At 38.2% G+C, this 18102-nt stretch overlaps 1 protein-coding gene across 7 annotated transcripts in view; it reads left to right on the top strand.

Annotated features, from left to right (window-relative positions):
* Positions 1–16729, top strand: part of WDR37 (WD repeat domain 37) — a 49092-nt gene extending 32363 nt beyond the window's left edge. For all 7 annotated transcript variants that reach the window (XM_067470366.1, XM_067470368.1, XM_060782545.2 and 4 more), the window contains 4 exons: positions 2393–2534; positions 11817–11951; positions 12994–13108; positions 13372–16729. In XM_067470366.1, coding sequence (XP_067326467.1) covers positions 2393–2534; positions 11817–11951; positions 12994–13108; positions 13372–13503 — 524 coding nt within the window. In that variant the 3' untranslated portion in view covers positions 13504–16729. The remainder of the gene's footprint in view (positions 1–2392; positions 2535–11816; positions 11952–12993; positions 13109–13371) is intronic.
* Positions 16730–18102: the final 1373 nt, after the last annotated feature.

Genomic DNA, 18102 nt, shown 5'->3' with positions numbered 1-18102 from the left:
AGTAATGTCTTTTGTTGACAAACAAAACAAAGCTTACACACATAGTCTATGGAAGTGTTCAGTTTTGATGATTAGGTATTTTTATATACTAACTGCAGAAGCTTAGTGCATATTAGCTTTTCATAGAATGTAAAAGGATTTCCATTTGCTATAGTATAGTACAATGAATTGTTTATTGTACCAGCCATAGGCTGTGACATCAAATAATATGCAACTTTTAAAAGTACAATAAGCACTTTCAAATCAAATCATTTATTTTGGTCATAGACGAGCACAGGAAATAAAAGTCACAGTTTCATATGAACTTGGTATGTTTAGTACATTTAAAATATAAATACTAAAGCACAATAAGGGTGAGGGAGCAGAAGGGGAAATAGGATAAAAAAATACAATGCACAAGTCTATCAGCAAATTATAGAATCAAGGAAGATCATTGCTGGATACACAGTTAACTTTTGGGACCAGTCATTTCCTGCAGGATTTTGTATGCTGTTGCACAAAACTTTGCAACATTGTAGGTTGTAGCTGAATTAGTATCTACAAATAGCAGGGAGATATAAAATTTTCCTGACCACTTTCTAATATAAACATAAAAACTTATTAAATATACTATCATCATCATCATCATCATCATTATTATTATACCCTGCCAACCATCTCCCAAAAGAGGACTCAGGTGGCTTACAAGAGAGAAGTCCAAAAATTACAAGTTAAAAACAGAGATACAGTTAAAATCAATAAACAAAATAAAAACAACACAGTCATAACAACATCATAAAAACAAAATGGCTGAGATAAAGGAACCGTAGTTTTTTTTAAAAATTCCAGTAGCAGTGACATGATAGCAATAACAATGTCTGATTTGTATCATCCTAATGAAAAGTTCTGTGGAATGTGGTTTACAAAAACTTGGCTTTGGTTTAAAATATGCTTTGAAACACCACTATTCTATTCTGTTTTCAAAACTTCCTTTTAGAGTTTGCAGAACAGTAATGGTCATTATTCACCTTGTGAGTTGCTTGGTTCATATTCAGTGCTTAGCTGATTGCTTCTGACTATGGTCATTTTTAGTGTGGATCCTCCCTTTTGAACATGGAGGCATCCTAACTTTTTCATCAACTTACTCGTATTTGAAGAAGTTCAGTCCTTAAGATGAATGCAGCCTGCATCCCTTTTGCATCCTTTGAAAAGCATGATTTGTATGCCTTGTTTCAAACCATATTATTTTGTCACCAAATTTCTAATGATTTTGCTGTAGTGGTCACTGCCCTATCTGCTAGAGGTTGCCCATCTCTGAACTCGATGACACTTAGATTTTGAAATGTACAGTTTTAGAGTCCTAAGCATGATCCTCAGCCTTTGTTGGCCTAGTTGAATGGGTGGACATCTGGTATAACTCTGTTCTCCAGAATAATTCTCTCTTTAGATACTTTTTACTACATGTCCCAGGACTTGTTGTCATTGTTGATGCTGGTTAGGGCTGGTAAGAATTGAAATACAAAATATCTGGAGACCACCATATTGGAAAATCCTGGTCAACAGAAGAACATACACACAACTGGTAAATTTCTCTAAAATTTCCAGTCACAGCTTTAGGATTGAAATTTGTCAAACATGGATAGTATGGCATTATAAATAATTATTTGCCTGTAAGTGGTCACTTCCCCAAAGGCCTGTTGAAACTTAAGAAGTTTGCTTATTATATAAGACCCCAATTCACACAAATCAGAGTGTCATGGCATGTATCATCTTCAGAACAGGAGTCAAGCCTGTCATCTTTTTTTTCTTTTTTTTCTTTTTTTTTCTTTTTCATTCTCAAGGAAAATTTTGTAGAAAAATTTGAATCCACCAACAGGTTGGGTGGAGAGTTAGCTATATCCATTTTTAAAATACATGTTTTCAGTTGAATGGAAGAGCCGTGGTGATGCAAACTGCTTACCTGAAGGTTGGATTGCTGACCCAAAGGTTGCTGGTTCAGGGTGAGCTCTCATCTGTCAGCTCTAGCTTGCAGGGACATGAGAGAAGCCTCCCAGCAGGACGGTAACACACCCGGGCGCCCCCTGGGCAATGTCTCTGTAGACGGCCAACTCTTTCACACCAGAAGCGTCTTGCAGTATGTTCTCAAATCATTTCTGACATGATAAAAAAGTTGAATGGAATAGCCTGTACTTTGCTGGAAATACTAACAAATAGTCTGGGATAGGTATTATAATACACAAGTGGCTCTGGGAGGAAATACTGATGCATTTTGAAATGGGTCCTTCTTTCCTGGGTCATTTTGGTTGTCATCAAAACATAATTATTGTGTCTCTGATGTTTTTCATCCCCAGTGTTTGTGAAAATGAAATGTCTTGCATTCTCAGTGCCTTAATGTTTTCATCTGTGGTTGTAGGGCATGATCAAGAACTTACACATTGTTGCACGCATCCCACCCAGCGTCTTGTGGTGACCTCATCACGCGACACAACCTTCCGTCTTTGGGATTTCAGAGATCCTTCTATCCATTCTGTGAATGTCTTTCAGGGCCATACAGAGTAAGTGAAAAATATTTTCTAGGACTTCAAGGGGGAACTGTGTTGGCATAATTGTGCTAAAGATGCTGCCATATGGATTTTTTTTATAGCGGTTGTTTGTATTTCTCAGGAATTTCTTTTCTACATTGCCACCCCAAAGTAAAAATTTAGTCATTGCCAGATAAAAGAAAGTTAAGGTATAGTCATTTCTAATTCGCAAAACCTTGTATAGTACTATAAAATACTTTTTAGTCTTTAAGATGACATCTCTGGTTGCCTAAAAGTTCTAAGGCATATTTGTTACAGATTCTATGTAGCAAAAACTTCACCTGACCATAATTTCAAAGCCCCAAATCAGTGTAAAAACACTGTTGGTGTGCTAGTTGTTTTTCCTTTTACAATTCTTTGGGGGCCATTTAAATGATTTTGTGAGCATTTTAATATCTGTTTGCATTTTTAGTAATAAAATATGTTTATGTTTCAAATAATAAGCCACTTTTTATTATCTGTGAAACTGTGTTTCACTCTTAGTTCTGAAAGATAGGGAAGGTAAGGGAAAATTGTTGTTTAATGATAGACCATCTTAACTTCTAAATGCCATATTTTTGCAGCTGACTTTCTTTAAAAATGAGATGCATATAATAATAACTTCCACCAGATGGCACCTTAATTCTATGTTTCAACCTGAAAATATACTGTCTTTTACATCCAGGCATATAGGGATTCCATACAAAAATGACAAACTTAGCCAGTGAGACTATAAAACACATTAGTATAAGATGTGTTGAAATGGTTGTGCAGTATGAATATGTTTCACTAAATGTTTGCAGTGTCTTGGCTTAAAACAGGACACTGTAAAAAAAAGGAGGAAGGAGGAGTTAGCACAGCTATAAAATATTTGCTTTCATGACATAGTACTTCTTGATGCAAGAAGGTGATGGTAGCAGATTTTAATATGCTATCAATGTCTATATTAGTTTCGAACTGAGATATGGAAGTGAGCCTCAAAACAATGTTGGATAGTAAGTGATAAGACAAACTTCCAATAAATCAGAGTTTTTAAAATCAAGATTAAGTAAGTTCAGTTATGTGTGAGAACAAAAGGAGATTAAACCAAACTCCTGTGTCGTCCAAATCTCTGTTCCCAAACCCTGACTACGCTTTACAAACAGATCATGAATGCAGTACTACTCTGCTCCTAGAGGTAGTGTGTGACTGTCATGTCTATTAGCCACCGATGGTCTGTATTCTTAGCTAGAGTGAAGCGTAAAAATATCAGAGTAATTGTTTTTTAAAATATATGTTTGAAGAAATATCCTAAGGAAGGACTTAAAAGGATCAGAGCTTGGTTGCTGTGAACATCAGTTTTGTTATAAAAGAGGCAGCAAGATTTTCACATTAATTTCAAGTTCAGAAGCTTGTAGTAAAGTTCAAAACTATGGCCTTGGTCTTGAATATTTACTTCAGTGGCCGTTCCATTAACTTTTTGGTGCACATAAGTAAGATTGCAGCTCTTTGAGATTGATTGACTTGTCTGAGAGAAAGATTTCTTTAAAATTAAATGCAGCATATAATTTAAGGAAAGTTATTTCTGCAATAATAGCAACTTGTCTGGATACCATTATAGGTATACAAGCAGCCAGTTTTTGAATATTGGGCATTTACATATAGATATGCTTTGAATTTTTTTTTTTTGTTTGAAAATAGTAACACCATCCTGTCTTACTACATTCTATTTGGAATGAGTTGGCGATTTTGGTTTGGCTGCTTTGTGAAGAGTGTTTTTTATTTTAGCAGAGTTGATGTCTGAGTTCATTCGCTGGACAGTTGCTCGCTCTTTATCATATAGTAGCGCAGTAAAGAGAATGAGGCTTTAAGAGCCTTGGCTCTTTCTACATTTTAACTGTTGCTTAAAATACTTCTCAGAAGACATTTTATCTGCCATTCCCTATTTTATCAGCAAGGATGACATCATGCAGTGATTTGTTTTAAGAGAAGTTATATTTATTTACTTGAACTAAAGTCTAAATAGGACATATTTCCGTCTACATCAGTGGTTCCCAACCTGGGGTCCATGGATCACCAGTGGTCCTCAAGAAGTAAAATATGGTCAGTGGCCTCACCATTATTACTACACTGTTGCTACGAGAGACTGGCCTTACAAAATCCTCTTATAGCGCTGAGGCTTATTCAATAGGGTTTTCTGTGGGCAAGCAGATAGTGACTACTGGATGCCATATGTTCTGTATCAGAAACTAGATCTGATGTGGTCTGCCCAATACAGTTTTCTGAATCAGCACCTCAAATAACCAAACAGAATCTCATTGACCAAAAACCGATCCTTAACTCTTTTGGTATTAATGTTGGAGAGTGGTCCCTGGTCAAATTGGTCCCTGGTCAAATTGGTCCCTGATCAATAAAAGTTTGGGAACCACTGCTCTACATTCTAGGGTTCAGTAAGAAACATATGTTTTGTTTTTATTATTAGATTTATAGCCTGCCTTTCTCCTCAAAAATGAGACAGGTTTGTTTATAACATTTATGAGTCGCATTTCAGCCTGAAAAGGGCTCTCAAAGCAGCATGCAAATTAAAACTCATATTACAGTTTCAATAATAAACACACCTTTTTCCAAAATGTTTTGAATTTGTCCTTGTGTCCCCGCCCGCACACAACTCTCCCTGCAATATCATGCCATGTGAGTAAATGGGCACTGCAGTGTTAATTTTTTTTGAAGCCGCTCCAAGCAGCACACCGCATCAGCATTTCATGGTCCAGCATTTTCTGCATCATATTTTTTCCCCCATGAGTGTGAAATTTCAGCAGATTGTTATGCAAAACAGTTTTGTGTCTCTGTGTGACTGGGGAGACAGCTGTTAGTCCTAATGAGGAGTGCTAGCATTACAGTATTTCTGTTGATTGAGACCCACGGAGGGAGCAGAATGTTCCAGATCAGGCAGTGGTGTGTGGTGAGAAAGTGCCACTCTGTCAGCTGGAAGTACATGCTCGGCTGCTCGCTACGACAAGATAAATGAGTTTTGCAGGGCCTTGGCAGAGCCTGAAGTTTTTCTACAGAATGGTAGTAGCACACCAGACTCCTTGTGGAGGACCCACAGTTTAAGGGTGTCATAGGAGTACTGTCTCTTTGCCAATATATATTTTTAATGTCCAAAGATACCTATCATCCATTCTGAGTTATTAAAAGCTAATGTCTTTTAGCATTCCGTTAACACTGTGTCTAATGATCTTTTGTTGACAGTTTTCATTAATTTAGCCAAAAGGATATTAACCACAGTTTTAAGCTGGCCACAGTTGCTAGAGAACCTGGCATCAAATGACAGAAAAGTGGGGGAAATGTTTATCCTTTTTCCAAGTTTCTTATTTAAACGTTCCAGGTTCAGCACAATTCGAGCTTTGGCCAGTATCTGTTTTGCCATTAAGCCTCTGTGTAAGAAGCTACTACATTAACCAAATGTTCTGCTTAACCCCTTATTTTCCATTAAGATTGAACTCAAGCCTCAATTGAAATTGTAAGTTAAAATGTTGGTCTCGTGGTTTTGCTTGTTGTAGCAGCAATGCTATACTCCAATATCAGCAAAGTACAGATTAAATAGATTGAAAGTTACATTATATTTCATATAAAAAAGGAATTCCCCCAATTCAAGGGATGCATCTTGCTCACTTGGACACTAGTACAAGTTAAAAGTGTGTGTAAAAATTCCTGAACTTTGTGGAACTGGTTTTTTTTATATAGATACCATTGCCGAAGTGCACACAGAGCATAGGAGGACTGGTGGAGAGGCAATGGATTTTACTACTCTGTCTCCAAATCAAATCAAATCATTTATTTCGGTCATTGACCAGCAAGGAAACACAATGGAGACTGGACAATAAGTGTCCTTTTCATGGACATTGTCCAGTGTCTGTATGAGTAGAATAGAAATGTTGGCCAGGAACATCCATCAACAAATTTAGCTAGATCAGGCATGGACAAACTGTTTTTGCCTTGGGTCTGCATTGCGGGCCCATCTGGGAAGACCGGGGTAGGATAGGGCAGGGCCAGGAGAGGGCAGGGCAGGGCCCCGGTCATCCTCAGATTGTCCTCCCAGCATAAGGACTAAACTGCGCACCCCACCCTTATGCTGGGAGGAAGGCAGGACACATGGCAACTGTTCTGATCCTCTTCCCCCAATCCTTGGGCAGTCCTGTTGGCATTACGCCAGGAGGAGAACAAGACACGAGGCGGCTGAGAGTGCTCTGAGGGGCTCTCAGCCGCTGCATGCCTACCTCAAGCCATCCTCCTGGCATAAGGATCAGGCCGCTTGCACTGTCCTTATGCTGGGAGGAGGGTGAGACACATGGGGGATGAGAGCGTTTTGGAGGGTTCTCAGCTCTTACGTGCCTTCCTCCCCCATCTTTTTGGAATAAGGACACGGTGGGCCGCTGTGTCCTTCTGCCAAGAGGACAGGGAAAATGAGGAGGGCCTGAGGTAAGCACCTAGGGGGCTGCATCTGGCCCCTGGCCTTAGTTTGCCCATGCAAACCACATGATGAAGGTCTATCATTGTAGGTACCCTTGACACCACCATCCCTACAAAAAGGCTGCTTCTTAAACCAGGCAGTGTCCCTACTGATGGGTTCTGAGGCATTGCAGATTGGACAGTTTGGGTGTAACAACTACAGTTCTCACTTGATTGTCAGACACATTGTGACATGAAGCTGGAGAGATCCTTCATGGTCCTGCCACAACTGCTGCTACTCTATATGCCTCACAACCAGCAGAGTGCTGCAGGGGTATATACTAGTTGTGTATGCCTAGATATAAGGGTAGACATAATTATTAATGTTTAAATAGGAATATAGTATACAGTTGTGTGGTTACCTATATTTCTGCTCTGACTGCTCTCTATTTTCTGATTTTGTATGGATTGATCCAAGACCCAAACTTTTGGCTATTTGTTTTTAGCTTTAGTCTAGAATTGGACCAGATGTTGACCCTGTTCCTCTGCAAGGTTTTCCCCCAAACTCAATGTGTAGCAATTTTGTAATACAATGCAAACAGTCCCATTCTGTCCATAGGGCAAAGTGTATATGTGTGCCTTCAAGTCATGTATTGACATGACATCCCTTAAATTCCACAGGACAAGGTTGTTTGCTATTCTGTTCCTCTGAAATATAACTTACAGCATCTGGTGTTCTTTGGAGGTCTTCCATACAAGTACTAATCAGATTTGAACCTGTTTAGCTTCTAAGATATGATAGGATCTGATGTCTTGAAAAGACAAAAAGGTTTTGTCTGTCTTTGCAGAAACCCTAAGGTTATGCAGTTTGAATGATACATTGCTCTTTTGCAAGTTCAGCTGATTTTATTATCTTGTTATTGTTCTTGTTTGGGGCATTAATGTGTAATTTTCCTTTGAATAGTTTCCTTTTGAACTACCCCATGTCTCTTTCTTTTCCCTGTGGTATGAAGAGGGTTATTACTGCCTTCTCTGTTACTTTTTAAAACCTTTTCTGGAATAGTGAAACAGTTTCCTTATCTTTGTCTCTTTTTGTGTTCTTTTTTGTGGATCTTGGCATTGTCTGCACTGTGGGAAATGCTATTTTTATATTGTATCACTGTGTTTACTATTTCTGCTGCTTGGCAATGTGTCGCCTCCCCACTTCCACTCCAGTGCAAATTTTTTCTATCCTGTCACATTCTCAAAGCTGGTTTTAACATTTACAAACGTGTACTTGTATTTTTGTTATAAAATGAAGGAAATAGTTTACAAGGATTTAATTCGACAATAAACAGTGTGAAACAAAGTATTGTTTAGAAGAAGTAAAGTACAGGCAGTCCCTGAGTTATAAGCATCTGACTTAGAAATGACTCAGTTAAGAACGGGGGTGAGACAACAGGAAGTGAGAGAAACCTATCTCTCAGAAAAGAAATTCACTCCTGAAAGAGTTATCATGTGGAAAAGTTGTCTCCAATGAACCCTTAGCACCAATCCTTGTTTCCACAACAAGCCAAATTTTTCAAAATGTATAAAAATAAAGGTAAAGGTAAAGGATTCCCCTTGACATTAAGTCTAGTTGGCTCCTACTCTAGGGGATGGTGCTCATCTCCATTTCTAGGCCAAAGAGCCGGCGTTGTCCATAGACACCTCCAAGGTCATATGGCCAGCATGACTATATGGCACGCTGTTATCTTCCTGCAGAAGCAGAACTCACATCGGCATGTTTTCAAACTGCTATGTTGGCAGAAGCTGGGCCTAACAGCGGGAGCTCACCCCTTCCCAGATTCAAACTGCCAACTTTTCAGTCAGCAAGTTCAGCAGCTCAGTGGTTTAACCTGCTGCGCCACCAGACGGCCGATATATGTGTGTGTGTTATTGCTGGAGTTATCTCACATTGCTGTATCTCACATTGCCCTCTATTCTTGCTGTTGCCAATTGACTTACGCACTTCATCCATCAGACCTAGCCTTACAATTGATTTGCACCAGTCCGTCCACCTGTGCCCAGAAACTGATTATTATTGGAATTTCATTGGTTGTTGATGTTTGTTTTTATATTTTGCTGTAATGTTGGTTTTATTCTGTTTTATCCTATTGTTTATTTATTTTAATGTGCTATATTTAACTATGTTGATTGGGCTTGTCTCCATGTAAGCCGCCCTGAGTCCCTTTGGGGAGATGGAGGTGAGGTACAAAAATAAAGTTATTATTATTATTATTATTATAGTTACATTTAAAAATGTACCTGTTCTGACTTACATATAAATTCAGCTTAAGAACAAACCTACAGAACCTATCTAATTTGTTACTTGAAGACTGCCTGGACAGAGTGAAATTAGCAAATTTGTACAGTAAATCCTACTGACATGGATTTTTAAAATTTTAAATAGTATTTATTAGTTTTCTTATATACAATCAATTTAAAAGGAAAAATAGGTAATGGAGCTGGGAATAGACAAGGGCATCTAACATGGATGGAGAGATCTTAATGGTCATTTTTTAGTCTCCTTATGGAGAAAAAGAGTGAGATATAAGTAGTAGTAAGAAAATAAATACTCATTTTATGTGGCTTTGGGCTCATCTTTGGCATATCTGCTAAAAAGGACAATCTGTAGAAGATGTAGGAAACAAAGAGAGTTTAGGCACTTGGAGCACACAGGTGAACCATCAGAAGTCAATTTTATATGTTTTATTTTGTTACTGTGAGAAATTTGCATCAGGAGTGCAAGAGCGTGGTTTTTAAGATAACACGTAGAAGGGTTCAACTACTGAAGAGTTAATTCATTGCATTTTCTGTCTTAAAAATGCCTTCTAACATGTGACTCTTGGTATACATTTGGGATATAGGTTGTAGTACAATTTTAAGCAATGAAAAGTGTTCTTGAATAAGTTCAAAAGTGTGGCGCTTTGAACAATTGCTTGAAAATACAACTTTTTATATCTAGTCAACTAGATGAACAACTTAAATGCATGATGAAATAATCAATGTTTGCTCCTATGTTGTGGAACAGCAAAATCTTCTCCTTGCATTAGTATTCCCATATCTGAAGCATATAATTTGAGATGCTCTGTGTTCTTCTGGCTGTGAATGTGTGTGATTTTGGAGATCTTCCAAGGATCAAGTGGCCATTCTTAATTGCCTGTGCCCCTGCTGTCACTCAGGTGCATAGGCATATGTAATTGAGTCTTGGGCTCAGAAGGCTCAAGTGAAGACCTTTAGTTTGAGCCACATAATTACTCTGACCAGCTCAGTGGCACTTTGATGCAGCTTTAAAAACTTCATACCAGTGACACAATGCTGTTTGGATCTAATTAGACTTTAACTTGATGTCAATTTACATTAAGAGGGCTTGCACATACTAGTCCATTGTGACTTGGGGTAATACTAATCTCAATCAGTAGGCTGAATAGGACATGAAATCAAATTCTCACAGTACAATAGAAGTGACAGGAGCAACTTGACACCTTAAATTAAAATTACTAAATTCTGAGCAATTGATGTGTGTGACCCCAAGCTATGCAGGATAGGTCATTAAATGCAATCCATAGAAATTGAGCTGGGAAGCACACTGTAATGAGCCAAGGGAAGGAAAGAAGTGCTTTGTTAGCATACTCCAAAGGTGGAAAGAAGCTAAAGGCTTTGTAGACTAGAATAAAGAAAAAAGCCCCCACCATTCTTTGTCTCTGTGGATGTAACATTTAACTTATTTCTGGGTATTGGGGTTAAGTCTGCTGATCCTTCATTTGTACATGGTAATTCAAGTAAGAGAAGCATTTTCAGAAACAAAAACTTTATTTCTTGTAGTGAGTTACCAATATTATTGAAGACTTATCACCTATTCTCCTTTAATGGGTGAAATATCGTTCTTCAAACAAAGTTTGAGCTACTGACCACAATCTTGTTGACCAGTTTAATTACACTGGCATAGACAGAGGTAACATGGCCACCAGGCAAGGACTAGTGATGGTGGCTAAAGCCATTTCTGTGTGAGAGAAAACTCCTGAGCTGCTTAGAGATTTGCAGTATGGCTTTCTTAGCTTCTCCCATGCCAATTGCAACCACTCCAATAGTTACATTACACCAGCATGTGGCATTATTTATTTATTTACAGTACTTATATTTTGCCCTTCTCACCCCGAAGGGGACTCAAGACAGAACACACATACAGCAAACATTCAATGCAGATTATACAATGACAGGGCATACAACAGATAGAGGTATATTTATGCCTTTTTTTCACCATTTTGCATGTTTTGGAGGCTGCTTGGTTCCGGACACAGTGGGGTGCTGTCACTCCATCTTTTTGCCGAAGAGCTTTCTTTGATTGTAAACTTTCCTGTGAAATGCCATGCCTAAAATGCCACCCCACTTAATGCGGTTCCTATTCATCTACTAGGTGATCCGCTAGGTGGGCGGGGGAGCTGGGCTGAAGGTCAGGAGCTCACCCTGACCTGGCTTTGAACTGTCAACCTTTCGGTTGGCAAGATTAACCGCAGCTGGAGCTGGTGATTAACCTGCTGTGCTAAAACCAGCTAAAATTATCTCTCTGTGTTATATTCATAAGCATACAAGAAAGGTGGACTGCATTATTTAGTATGTGTGAAAATTATGCACAAATTGTATGTTATAAAGAGTTGATTGCTTCATGCAGTACTGTCAGAAATAATTTGCTTTTCATGTATATAATTTCATTATTATAATTTTAAAATAATTTTATTTAAATTAGTTTACTTTTTGTAATATTTTACAAAGTGGAAGAATAGTCTAGATATTACTGGTAACTGTTCCTTTTCTCCTTTTAAGCACTGTGACTTCGGCCGTCTTCACTGTGGGAGACAATGTTGTTTCCGGTAGTGATGACCGTACTGTGAAAGTCTGGGACTTGAAGAATATGAGGTCACCAATTGCCACTATTCGCACAGATTCTGCAGTAAACAGGTAAGCCAGAGCAGCTCATTTGATTAAATGGTAGAAATACTAAGACATAATTGTAATGTGTGTGGGGGGAGGGAGGGGTCTACTCACATTCAGACATGATTCATGATAATTAGATCCTAAACTTTGGGGAGCCTGTCTTCCTTATTGACTTCCAGTTCATAAAATGTTCTGCTGAGGCTAGATGAATTCCATGTTTTTGAGACTGTTTCTCTGTGTATAAAATCTCAGCAAATAAAATTAGATATATTGAGATCCCTCAAATAATAGGCTCTGCTTTGTCTCCCAACTGTACTGGTATGTCATAAGGATGGTACCCAATCCTCTTAATTTTTCCTGAAACGAAATAGTTGAAGGCAGGGTTTTGTGTGCAGAGCAGTTACAAATTACTGATGAGAAATGGATGGAATTTGGATTGGAGCCTATTTATGGTTCTCAAGCATTGCCCGTCTGAGAAAAATACGAGCTGTGGTGCTTTAGAGTGAAAACCAGTAAGGCTGGTTAAACTTCAGAATTTCTTTGGATTTATTTATTTACCACTTGCAGATTAGAGTTTCTCTGTGAATTTGCACAAGCACATTCCCGAGTCGTCATGAGTTACTAGATGTTTATGTAACTGCTCTTTTTAAAGACTCCCCTGTGTGCATTTAAAGGCACTTAATGCAAACTGAGCATATGGCTGCTAATTTCTTTTACTTTGATTGTAGCCCCTTAGACTGCATTACCTATCCCTCTAGAGGCTTCCCTGATCCTCGGGGAGAGAGATGTAGGAGAGTTCTTGGATGCCCAGCTATAATCACTGTGGCCCTCTCTTGCAAAAGGGACTGCATTAGTGCACCTAGTGGTGATGTTCACAATGTGTTTACCATATTGTGGATTTCATTTTTCTAAGTTTTTTTTTTTTAAAAAAACAACACATTGTATGCAATGATGGGAAATATGTACAACATAGATCTTGGGTAAACCACATTCACTATGTTTGAACAACTGTCAATTCCCGTGTATCAGACTTCCTAATCTATTTCTAAAAATCTCTTCTGTGCAGGATTAATGTTTGTGTCGGTCAAAGAATCATTGCACTTCCACACGACAACCGGCAGGTTAGATTATTTGACATGTCTGGAGTGCGATTAGCTCGGCTTCCTCGCAGCAACAGACAGGTACTAGCAGTTTTAATTCTGTTTGTTAGAAATATGCATGCTTCCTATCCCTTTTCACAGTTATGTACAAAATCTAGGTGTATTTCTTTCTTCTTTATCCCTGGCATATGTTGAATGCCTGTTTAAAATAATTGCATTGGATTCCCGTCCATTGAAGGCCCTAGTCTTCAAAGCCTCGACTGGCTTAAGCCTGGGGTACTTTAAGGATGACCTTCCCTTTTGCATAGTTAGCTATTCAGATCCTTCCCATTGTGTTGTTACAGGGCCACAGAAGAATGGTCTGTTGTTCAGCTTGGAGTGAAGACCACCCGCTATGTAATCTATTCACTTGTGGATTCGATCGCCAGGCTATTGGCTGGAACATCAACATCCCTGCCTTGCTTCAGGAAAAATGAGATGTTGGAAGTATTCCCCCTCCCTTTTCAGTTTTGTTGCCATAGACTTCTGTGCAGACTTTCCTGTAACGTAGTCTGCTGTCATTGTAAAAGGTGCTCCTTGAAAGGGGATGTATTGCAAAAGTTGTTACCACGTTGTGCACAGTTGCATGAAATATACAGGAAACATGTGACCTTTTCAAAGAAGTTAGGTTCTTATGTATGAACTTTTATATCTTGGCATCTACTGGTGACTAGAAGGATGTTTGGCTTTCCTATGGAGCATATGAGTGTTCATAAGTTATTCAGCCTAGATGAAGAGTAGGGCATTATGTCTGACTTAAATGTGAATTCTGTGTACTTATTGTGAAGAATATATAGTCTGCCTTTACCCTATCATTTTACATATCTGCCTTGTTGTTAAAGAGAGTATAGGGCTAAACTTTCAAGATGAAGGGTGAATTTCATTGAGAAGTATGGTGGAGATTTACTTGTGTTTGTATGAAGTCTGACTTGACTCCAATGTAGTATTAATTTCAACACCAAACCTAGTCTAGTTACTGGAATTAGATTAATGGTTAGACAAGAGGATGGAAAAGTAATGTTTTTGCATTGGGCTTAGAATGCTGGGTTGCCAAGTTCAAATATCCCTTTACATCTCAAGAACTAATTGGATCATTCTTACCTCTCATTTGGTTTGAGCTACTGCTCTATGTTTTGAAATCTCGGCAAACGATGAAATATTGCAATCACGGCAATCTGAATAAGTTCTTAATAAGCACTTTAGTTTATAGCAGCTGTTATAAACCACAAGTATCTGATGACATTTCCTAAAGAATGTGAGAGTTGTATCTAAGAAGGATTGACATCACTACGTTTTTGTGAAGTATTTTTTTTTTTAGTGAGAGAATAATTTTTTTAAGTACATCTGTGAAAAACATATTTCAAATTTGGTGGGAGCTTTCCCATCATAGTTACATTTTGAGCCAAAAAATTTCAAAGGTCAATATCCTAACAAGCATATTGTGTGCTCCTCACACACATCCCATCCCATGGCAAGCTACTTTTATATTTCAAAAGCAGTACATAATATGGCGTAGTGGACCACTGTTCAGAACAAATGTTTCCTCAAAAATCTAATCAGGTATGCCCAAGACCTTGGTCATGCCTGACATACTTTTCTGGATTCTGGCCATTGTTACTGAGAGTGCTACCTCAAAAATGAATGTGGGGCTACATTGAATCTTGCTGTTTGACCTTAACAAGGCACTTTGAGTCTCATTCTGATGTGCTGCCTCAAAGAGTAGAAGACAATCATACCAAATTTCAAGGTTGAATCGAGTCAAGCCTAAGACTTACACAATAAGGCATTTTGAACATGGGCAGAAATCCCTGTTTCCATCATTTCTAGGTTTCCCTTAAATTTAATTCAGGACAGCTCTAGATAAGTTTTATTCCTCTTGCATTGTGCTTGGTGTCTGATTTGTAAGGATGTTTCTTGGCAGGCAGTTTTGGGAAAAGAGAAGGCGTGGAGGCTGTGTTTACAGTTTCTCTATAGATGTTTTATTTTCATCTGAAGGCAGAAACTGCTTTTTAAAACTGCCCGTCCATATCTCAGGGTTGGAGTTAATCAAAGTGGAAGTGTAGATTGGTTACAAATATTTCCAAATGAATCTCCATTAAAACCTTGCATTACATTTTCTTGTTATTTTTTTGGCCGTTTTTAAGTTGAGATTGTCTTCCACAGCACTGTCCAACATGAATTTCATAGACTCTTGTTTCCTTCTATATAGAGAGTAAACAGTAGAATCCTACTTTATGAGAAAAGTAGAATCCTAGAAGCAACCTAATCCATGGAATGATGATAAATATTGAGGTAGTTTATGTGGAACCCAGAAGAGTTATTGTAAGAAGCATATAATATTAAGAGTAGCCTGATCTATTAGGGACAGGTGGTTGGATGATCCCAAAGCTAAAGTGGCTATGTAGAATTTAAAGTGGAGATCAATGCTCTGGGTGTTTATTAGACATATACTGATGACGCACTGATGTTTTTCAAGTTCATTAAAATCCACCAGAGGAGTTGTTCTTCTCCACAAAGAATCCCCACTAGTATCTGGAAAAAGGACCCACGATTTATTTCAGCTCCAAGATTTGTAGATTGTTGTATTGCATTTTATGGCATGTACTTCTATGTTACTATTGTCATAGAGTGACTGGAGGATAAACAAATATAGTAGCTATGCCAGTTCATCGTTTTACACTTTTGTTTGAATGGTAAAAAAAAAAAAGAAGAAGAATAAATTTGAGCACCATAGCACACATGCATAGTTCTCTCTCTAAAACACTACTTTTATCTGTGTTCCATAGCTAAAGGAGCTGGACACATTTTAGCCCAATTCATGTCCAGCATGAGAGTAGTAAACGATTTGGACATTTTAGACACGCACACACACACTTTTAGGAAAAAGCTTGCACGCCCCTTGTCTCACTGGGGCATAAAAAGGTCATGTGCTTTGGGTCTAGCTTTTTAAACGCACGGGAAATAATAGGAATATGGGATCGATTCACTATTTCTGCGCTTTGTATTATTAAAGGACGAGTCTTTCAGAGCAAAGATATATCCACAGACTCATCCTGACTTTAGCAGTAGGCCATAGCTTATATTAAAAAAGCAAACTTGTTACTAAATTACTGCAATATCTAAAATGTTGCATCGAGGCAACAAGTGCCCATTTCAATAGGTGAATGGTAGTGGTGAAAACAGTTAACACCCTTCACTTTTTCTCATTTCCATGTCAAAATGAACAGGGGTTCGAACTACTGCTGTGCAAATACTGATCTAATTATGTCCTGCATTTCACATGGAAGGAAAGTGTCTGTTGCATATTTTCAGTATTGAGACTTGGTTTTGCAAAAGATGGCTGTATCACTGGGTAAATCACAAAGACATGTGTCTGTCTGTCTCTTTCTCTGTGTACATAAGTTCTTCAAACAGTGCACATCATTTTTGCAGATGAAAACAATCTGTAACTATTTCTAAATCTGAAGAATCTTATTTTGATGCCTAAGTCTTTGAGAACCAGCTTCCTCAGTGGAAGAAAATCCTGTAGTTGTATGTCAATGTAGAACCACTTTTTTGTTTGTTTACTAAGATTCTGGTGATATGATCGTTTGTGAGTTTTTTTAAATGTTCAGTGTTTGTCTTTGTTGCAATTTGAAAATGCCATTAAACCATTCATCATAATTTCAGAATTTGTATTTTCAATAAGTTCTAAATGATGTGATTTGGAAAAGAAATCTTTTTCTCCCAGTCTAAAGTGATTAAGCCTTTTCTGAGTTTTAGCTTCTATTAAAGGTGGGTGGAATGAGACATTACAAACCACAGGGCTACCAATGAAAGTAGTAGCCTTAATTCATTTTCATCCCCCTTTTTTCTGAAACATCTTGGAATATACAACACATGATACATAATGCATTGTCAAAAGCTTTCATGGCTGGAATCACTGGATTGCTGAGAATTTTCTGGGCTGTGTGGCCATGTTCCAGAAGCATTATCTCCTGACGTTTTGCTTGCATCTATGGCAGGCATCCTCAGTTTGAGAGGTCTGTTGGAAACTAGGCAAGTGGGGTTTATATATCTGTGGAATGCCTGTTAATGCAAAGCCATTCAATGCTAATCAAAGTGATCAATTGCAACAATCACACCTGCCTCAAACAGTCAAGAGTTCTTTCTCCCAACCTGGACAGTGATATATAAACCACACTTGCCTAGTTTCCAACAGACCTCTCTTCCTCTGAGGATGCCTGCCACAGATGCAAGCAAAACATCAGGAGAGAATGCTTCTGGAACATGGCCATACAGCCTAGAAAACTCTCAGCAACCCATGATACATAATGGTACTGTGATTTTAATTGTCTCTGTTTTGTTAAATGACTGTTGACTACAGGGCAAGAAAACTCCCACCTCAAGGTCATTCATGTGCAAATAGTTCAACATTACCGAAAACAACTGAGAATGACGTGCAAGCCTACAATTTCTAGTAGTCACTTTATTTCCTTTGTAACACCTACTTCCATTGTTAGCCATACACAGAAGGAAGACCAAAGTAACTGATGAAAACAGGATTTGTCTGTGTCCTACATTTTGAAGTGAATAACTTAAAAGTGGCTTTCTTTCACAGGTAGTTTTGTACACTTCCATTTCCTCCCATATTCTTTACAAGGAAATCTTTAATTGCATCTTGCTACACAGGTTATGAACATCCTCCACGTGGCTTGTTTCCCCAATGTTACATTAAATTGATTTTTCCTGCTTAAAGAAACCAGTCAAAACATAGATTCAGTACAATTTATTTTAATACAACAGCCCTCGCTGTATCACAAAACACTTTACAGTCTGAACAGAAATAACTGATAAAACTCACAATAAGCTGAAGTTAAGATTGACAAGTGATCCAAAGATTGTTGCATTCATACAAAAATGAAGTGGTGGGATTGCTATGGAAACATCTTGCATAGTTAAGATCCTTCCTGAAATATTCTTACAAAATTGTCCTCAATAGCATTTTGAGGGCTGTACGCTTTGGATTTGTCAGGCAGCACAAGTGAGGCCAGACT

Source organism: Anolis sagrei, chromosome 6 (assembly GCF_037176765.1).
Source record: "Anolis sagrei isolate rAnoSag1 chromosome 6, rAnoSag1.mat, whole genome shotgun sequence".
NCBI lineage: Eukaryota > Metazoa > Chordata > Lepidosauria > Squamata > Dactyloidae > Anolis > Anolis sagrei.
Note: the sequence above shows the minus strand (reverse complement) of the source record. Positions and strands in the feature narration are given on the sequence as shown.